Genomic DNA, 7,151 nt, shown 5'->3' on the forward strand with positions numbered 1-7,151 from the left:
GGAGGGGGTCTACATTTTTCATTCCAAGGGAGGCTCCTGCCCTCCCTAGCAGACACCTGTCTCTCAACACTGAGACATTTCCATGAGTAAATTTTACAAAGTTTTCAATAAAATTCTTATTGATAAATTTGCCTCCATTTCATTTCTAACAGGCTGTTCCTAAAGATCCCGTCAGGCTGTCTTAGACACTTTGGGCAAGGGATTCCTTCCAAGCTGGGCCACTTGGGGGGGGATGGGGGCGGCCCCAGGGCGCAGGGCAGGGTGTGCAAGGGCCCTTTGTGACACGCTGCAGCACGGTCACCGTGGGATGGTGGCAAGGGGAGCAGATGTCAAAGGGCCCTTTGTGACACGTGCTGACATAGGAGCTGGCGGTGACAGGGCCACGCCAGAGTGCTCGGTGCACGCGACGGGTCAGGACGCGCCAGAGCGGTGCTGTGAGGAGCCCCCGCACAGCGCACTCCTTTGTGTCGGACCTGGAGCTTTTCTGAAGCACTATTACTGCAGGTGACCTCGAGGCCAGACCACAGGTCTTGCTGACCTGTGGCCTTGCTGACCCTTCCTTCTTAAGGTTCTCTTGAGGGCAGACCGTGGGACTTGGTGACCCGGAGCTTTTCCGACGTGTCGCCCATCCCTGCAGTCTCTGCCCTTGAGACCAGACCACAATCCCTGTTGAGGAGCCTCCTGTCCTTGTGGCAGGAGCCCTCAAGACCCAAGTGCAGGACTCGCTGTCTTGCAATCTTGCCAGGACTTGAGTCTTGCAGGTGCCTTCCAGGCACGACTGCAGGACTTGCTGACTCCGAGATTTTCCGAGCCATCTCTCCTGCAAGCAGCCATAAATCCAGTCACTGCCATGGAGCAGAGACCCCCAAGAGTGCCCAAGTTGGCCTGGCTTGAGGAGCAGGAAGAAGAAGGCTCTGGAGCTGTCCTGGCACAGGAGTCTGAAGAGGTGCAGGAGTTCCAGGCACCACAGGAGGGTGAGTTGCAGAGCTCGGCCTTAGGGCTAGTGCCTGTTGCCAGCTTGGCCCCATCCCATTCCATGCCATGCCATCCCCTGGTGCTGTTCCTATGGAAAGGATTGGAGAGTCTGGAAGATTTGGAGCAGCGACCCCCAAGAGTGCCCAAACTGGCCTGGGTGGAGAAGGAGGAAGAGGAGGTCGAGGAAGAAGGTCCTGGAGCTGCCCCAGCACCAGAGACCGAAGAGGTGCAGCAGTTGCAGCCGCTGGAGGAGGGTGAGTGGCAGAGCTGGGCCACAGGGCTGGTGCCTGCGGCCATCTTGGCCCCATCCCATCCCATTGCATCCCATCTCATCCCATCCCACACTGTCCTGTGGACACACACCCATGGACAGCACAAAAAAGGGGCTGGGGCTGCCCCCGCAGCAGTGGCCGTGCTGCATCCCCTGGGGCATCCCGGGACTGTCCCTGCCTGCGGAACGCAGGGCTGGGCTGTGCTCTCCGGCCTCTCCCGCAGCCCCTCAGCTCTGGCTGCTCTTTGCCAGATGCAGCCATGGACGGCACACAAGAGCAGGACACCGCCCGTGGCCGCTTCCGCAGAGCAGCGCAGGTACCTGCAGCCATCCCCACCTGCGCTGGGCCTGCTGGCACTGCTCAGCCCAGCACCGCACTTGGAGCACTCCATGCAACTTCCCTGCCTTCCTGCCCTTCTCCTACAGTTTCTTTACCAATACATCAAGAGAATTGGCAAGGAAGACACCAGACCTATGGACACTGAGGTCAAGACATCCTCAGAGGTCTTGGTAGAACAGAGCAGCGCTGCCCAGCTGGATCTGCTTGTAGAGACGGCTCTTTTCAATCCAGAGCAAGTAAGCAGCCTGTGGCCAGCCTTTGATCCTCCAGCAATTGCTTGGCTTTCCCAAGCCACACCTGCTGCTCACTTGGAGCTTTTGAGGCCATGGCAGCGTGCTGGAAGAGAAGCACTTGTCTGAGGAAGAAGCTGGGCACATTGCTGACTCCCTCTGCTAGCATTCCAAGTCTCCCTGTGCCTTCTCCAGGTGCCCGGCGTGGTGAGGTACATCCACCAGTGGCTCATGGCCAATGAGGCTGCTGAGCACAGGATGGACTGGGCCCTGATGCAAGTGGCCGAGGCAGAGCCCGATGATGTGGCCATCACTCTCCTGCGGGTGGCCCCAACGTGTGACAGGTATGGGGCCCAGCTGCCCCGAGGCCTCAGGGCTCCCCAGCCCATCACCCTGTACAGCCCGGCCCAGGGATGTGAGCAACACAGACTTGCAGGGCCCTCTGGCTGCTCCCTTTGCCAGCCCTGCTACAAAGTCAGCCCCCGAGCCTGCTGCCGTGCTGCCAGCCTGCCCCTCAGGGGCCTGTCCCCACAGGGCTGGGCTGCCTGGCTGCTGCTGCCGCTCAGGGCCAGTGGGCACAGGCAGAGCTGGCGGCCAGCTCAGCTCCCCGCTGCTGCCCAGCCCACGGTGCTGTGTCTGACCCCGCAGAGCTGCTATGGCCATGTGGACGACCATCTTGCTCTCGCCCTGGATTTCAGAGGAAGTGACACCGCTCCTCATCAATGTGGTGGGGAGCTGGCCGCAGAAAAACCTGGGCACCTCTGATGGGGACAAGACGGCTGTCTTTTCCCTGACTGTGAGTTTCTGGAGCTGGCCTTTGCTCACCGCAAGGCCGGCCGCCTCTCCAGCAGCTCTGTTGCCTCCTTCCCCCACTGCATCTCCCTGCTTCAGGCACTGGCCACAAACCTGGCCTAGGGGCAGCTTCAGGGCCACCAGGCCCGCTGCTCCCCCTGTGTCTCCCCCGGCCTCTCCCTGCCACGCTCAGGCCCCGCCACACGGACGCCCCGGCACTGAGCGCTGTCTCGGGCTGCTTTGTCCTCTGCAGGCAACTCTGGTGATGTGGAAGATCCTCCAGGGGCCCTGTTGCCCACAGATCCTCACAGTCTATTTCCCCCGCCTCTTCGTGCATCTGCTCTTCCAAACGTACTTCAGTACTTTGTATATGACAGAGGACGTCCATACCTTCTGGAAGGAATGCCAGGAGCAACACGGCCTCTCCACCAGCCCCAACAGGTGCTCCATGCCACTCCTCCTGTCCCTGCCACTTCCCCAGCCTCGGAGCCAGCACTCCCAGCGTCACCTGGGCTTTGCTGTGCACACAGGTTTGCAGTGCAGACCCTGAAGGCCCTGCTCTGCAGTCTCCACTTGGAGCATGTGGTGGTGGCAATGGAACGCAAGTGTGGCTGGGACACGCTGCTCTGTGCTGACACCCACCACTATGCCGTGGGTCTGCTGGCCAGGTGAGCCCCCCTTCTCCCCACTGCCTCTGACATTTGTGCCCCCTGCCCGGGATGCCCCCCACAGTCCCCGTGGCCACGGGCCTGAGGGCCTCGTCACCGAGGGATGGCCAAGGAGACTGCAAAAGGCTGCGAGAGGAACCTGTCCAGGAGCAGCCACATCTCAAGGGCCCAAATCCCCTCACAGGGTGCTGGGGCAATAGGACAACTGTGTCCATCAGTCCTGGGAGAGGTTTTTCGCACCCTTGCTGAGACTCTTTCTGCTATTTTCCGCCTTCCAGGGTAATGCGCCGTGCATCCATCCACTTGTGCAAAAGCATCTTAAGCTACCTGCTTGAGGTGCTCAGCAAACCGTTGCCACTCTGGGATGTCTCTGCCATGGCATTCCTTGTGGAGGTGAGCCTGATGGCCAGCACTACCTCGCTCAGCTCCCTGCCAGCCCTGTCCCCTGGCATAGCCACAGCTGCCTGGGACGGCACCCGCGCCCTGTGCTACTGCCTGGGCCCAGCCCTGCGCACTTCCAGGCTCCTGCGGCCAGCTCCCCTCTCACTGCCCTGTGCCTTTCAGCTCCTAGATTGCCTGGACTTGAGTGACTGTGGTGACAGCCTAATGGAGATCTTGTATAAGTACCTGTGGTACAACTCCACAGAGATGCATCACCAGGTTCTCAGGGCTCTCCTCCTGCTAAAGGACCGTCCCTCCATGGTGAGAAGGGGGCAGCAGCTGAAGCCGTGTGGGCAGCATGAGGCTGGGCAATGCTGTCACTTGGCCTTGGCTGGCCTTTGCCTTGGGCGCTGAGGCAGCTCCTCGCAGCTCTCCTGCCTCCTGCTTCAGCTGCCCGAGTGCTTTGGGACAGCCCTTTGGCCTCTGGGCCCTGCGGCAGCTGCCCGGGCTTTCACACCCTTGTGTTCTGCACAGGCCGAAAGAATTCAGAGCCTGACAGGAAGACTAGTGCACCTCCTGTGGGACTTGGACAGTGACGTGGCCAGGATGAGCATTGCTCTCCTGAGCTATATTTTCACAGATGAAGACACCCCAATATCCTGGCGCAGGGCCCTGCAGCTGGCTGAGCCGCTCCTGAAACTCCTGGACAATGTAAGGCTCTGTGCCCCAGCCACGGCCACTGCCTGCTGCCCGGACACTTTGTGCCCTGTGCATTTGCAGGCCTGCACCAATGTGGGCCACAAGAAGCCAATGATGAGGTCATTTTTCCTTCCTTCCTTTCATACAGCCCCATAGCCAGGTGCAGCTGCTCTCCATGTCTCTCCTTCAAAGAGTGATGTCTTCGGCAGAAGAAGAAGGAAGAAAGCCCCTGAAGGAACGAGTGTACCAGAGCCTGCTCCCACTCTTTTTCCACTGCCAAGATGAGAATCGGCATGTGGCAGAGGTGAGGACTCCTGGGCTGCTGCTGCGCCTTGGCAGGGGGCTCAGCTGCCTCCTGCCCTGACGCAGGCTTGCAGGCTGCAGCCTCCTCCAGCCCTTGGCACTGGGACACTCCTGTGCCCTGCCTTGTGGGGCCATTTGCGGCTCTGCTGCTCCCCAGGCCTCTCGGACAACACTCCTTCGCGCGGCTGACTTCCTGAAGAGGCCAGACCTGGAAAAAGCTGTCAGGAAGGAGAAACTGTGGAAGTTTGCCAAGCTCGTGGTAAGGACGGCCTGGAAGTCCCAGCCTCAGACTAGAGAAGCCCCCTGGCCCCGGTGCTCAGTGTGTGGGGCTGGCAGCTGTGCCTCTGCCCACTGCTGCTCCCGGGGGCCGCACGGCTTCTTCTCCAGCCCCCTGTGGCCCCGAGCCGGGTGCCGATGGAGCCCCGGCCCAGCGGGGCTGCGGGCCGGGCCGGCACCGCGGCTCCCCGGGCAGCAGCCGGCTCTCTGCCCCCTCCAGAGCCCGGCGCCAGCGGCTGCTGGCCGGGCCTCAGGGCTGGCCGGGCACGGGAGGCCGGGGCTAGCCGCAGGCAGCAGCGCCCCGCCGAGGGGCAGAGCCCGCGCCAACCCTTCCCTCCTGCCGCTCTCTCCAGCTGGCAGACCACAGGATCCCCTTGGCCGAGCACCTGCGCCGGGCCCTGCAGTACCTGCAGGACCCACAGGAGACCCTGCGAGCGGCGGCCATCAGGGTCATCGGTGAGTCCCGAGCCCGGGCTCCCTCCCCGTCCCGCCGCAGCTCGGCCCCAGCCCCGGCTGCTGCCCCGGCAGCGGCACCTGGGCCCGGCGCCCTGGAGCCCCGGCTGCCCTCGGGGCTGCTGCTGCCGGCCTCTGGCAGCCGTGCCCTTGGGCTGAGTCAGGGTGCGGCAAGGGCCCGGGCTGAGCCCTGCCGGGGCAGGAGGCCGTGTGGCCACAGGGCTGGCAGCGCCGCTGGCAGGGAGCTGTGCTGCTGGGACCCTGACAGGCTCTGTGTTCTCAGGGATGGCCGGGGAGCAGCTGAGGGGGCAGCACGCACAGCTCCAGGTGTTGTGCAGAGGTGAGCCACGGCAGCAGGCTGACAGCGGTGGCTGTCGGGGGCAGCTGCTGGCCCTGGCCAGGCTGTGGAGGGCTCTGCTCCCTGTGCCGATGAGGGGCGGCGTGGGCAGAGCACAGTGAGATTTCAGGGCCACGTGGGGCATTTGTGGCCAGCAGCTTCGGGCTGACCCCCTTGGTCCCTGCTCTCTCCTGGCCAAGGCAAGAGCCGGCTGGCATGGCCCTGGCAGGGGGCTCTCGCTGGGCCCCCGCAGTTCTGGGGTCTGACCGGCCGTGGCTCTGTTCGTCTCTCTTGCAGCCCTCGAACGCCTGACGGAGGACAGAAGCGGTGCCGTGTCAGACCTGGCACTTGAGACGCTGTATGTCCTCCGGGCCATCCAGAGTGCCCGTTACTCCATTCTCCAGAGGATGCAAGACCAAATCCTCAGGGCATGGAGGACACGGCCTCGTCTGTCGGGCTTGGGCTGGCTGCGCTGCTGGAGATGTGCTCAGCACTGATTTAGGATGTTCTGTTTGCTGGGGCCACCTGGGCAAGCCAGGATTTTTAATTTCATAAGAATTGTTTTCTTCTGTTTTTTTCTTTTTAATATGTAAATAATATAGGATATGTTAGGGCTGAGAGGCTCTATCTTCTGGGGCCACATGGGCCCTCTGTTATTTTTTGTTTCATAGAGATTGTTCTTTTCTTCGTTTCGTTTCCATCTAGTATGTAAATAATATAGGATATGTTATAAACCACAAGAGTCCCAAGACCTTTCTTTTGCTGCCCAGGGTGTGTGGGGCATAGGGGAAGAGAGGGAAAAGGGTTCTTGTGTTCAGCAACCTGCCGGGGCATGCAGTGGTGCAGGGGAAATGGCCAGAAGCCCCTTGGCCTTTGGTGGTTGTGCTGAAGCCACAAGCCCTGTGGCAGGCAGGAAGCGCCATCTGTGTCCTGCTGCCCGTGTGTTGCTGCCGTGATGGCTGAGGAGCTGCTGGAGCTCCTGTGGGGCTGCGGCGCTGCTGCTGGGCCAGGCTGGGGGAGCCCCTGAGGGCACGGGGTGCTGGGAGGCCGTGAAGGGATGAGGGGCTGTGGAGGCCCAGACGGGACAAGGCAGTGGGAAGGCACGAGGGGCATGTGTGAGGGAGTGGGTGGCAGGAGGTTCCAAGGGGACAGAAGGCCCTGGAGGAGCCGGGGTGATGGGAAGCCCTGAGGAATTGGGTGTCAGAGGGCCATAAGCAGCCCCCGGGCAGCCGCCTGGTCCCTGACACCCGGCTGCTCCGGTGCTGCCCCAAAATGTCCCCCAGGCCTGCAGCAGAAGGCCTGGAGGCTGGGACACCACCCCAGCGGGAGGGTGGGGACAGCCCGAGGTGCCCAGGCTGGGCTGGCTGGGGACATGGAGGGCAGGGGGTGCTGCCAGGCCACGGCCACTGGGTGCCTCCAGGAAGGG

The 7,151-nt window shown here is 62.2% G+C and overlaps 1 protein-coding gene across 1 annotated transcript; it reads left to right on the forward strand.

Annotated features, from left to right (window-relative positions):
- The first annotated feature begins 389 nt into the window (after positions 1-389).
- On the forward strand, positions 390-6,462 carry LOC147646713 (maestro heat-like repeat-containing protein family member 7). Its single transcript, XM_086873037.1, has 16 exons — positions 390-974; positions 1,074-1,229; positions 1,499-1,563; positions 1,673-1,822; positions 2,012-2,160; positions 2,465-2,612; positions 2,862-3,049; positions 3,139-3,276; positions 3,555-3,669; positions 3,841-3,978; positions 4,192-4,368; positions 4,505-4,660; positions 4,817-4,918; positions 5,289-5,391; positions 5,672-5,728; positions 6,023-6,462. The coding sequence occupies exons 1-16, from the start codon at positions 851-853 to the stop codon at positions 6,220-6,222; spliced, it is 2,166 nt and encodes a 721-aa protein (XP_086729163.1). The 5' UTR covers positions 390-850; the 3' UTR covers positions 6,223-6,462.
- The last annotated feature ends 689 nt before the right edge of the window (positions 6,463-7,151 follow it).

This window comes from Cyanistes caeruleus, unplaced genomic scaffold (genome assembly GCF_971803275.1).
Source record: "Cyanistes caeruleus unplaced genomic scaffold, bCyaCae1.hap1.1 HAP1_SCAFFOLD_81, whole genome shotgun sequence".
NCBI classification, from domain to species: Eukaryota; Metazoa; Chordata; class Aves; order Passeriformes; family Paridae; genus Cyanistes; species Cyanistes caeruleus.

Bases quoted from the DNA above. Each gene is read 5' to 3' on its own strand.
- LOC147646713 (XM_086873037.1), top strand. From the start codon at position 851: ATGGAGCAGAGACCCCCAAGAGTGCCCAAGTTGGCCTGGCTTGAGGAG. The intron at 1,823-2,011 runs GTAAGCAGCCTG...TGCCTTCTCCAG, and splicing joins CTCTTTTCAATCCAGAGCAA to GTGCCCGGCGTGGTGAGGTA. The intron at 3,979-4,191 runs GTGAGAAGGGGG...TGTTCTGCACAG, and splicing joins TAAAGGACCGTCCCTCCATG to GCCGAAAGAATTCAGAGCCT.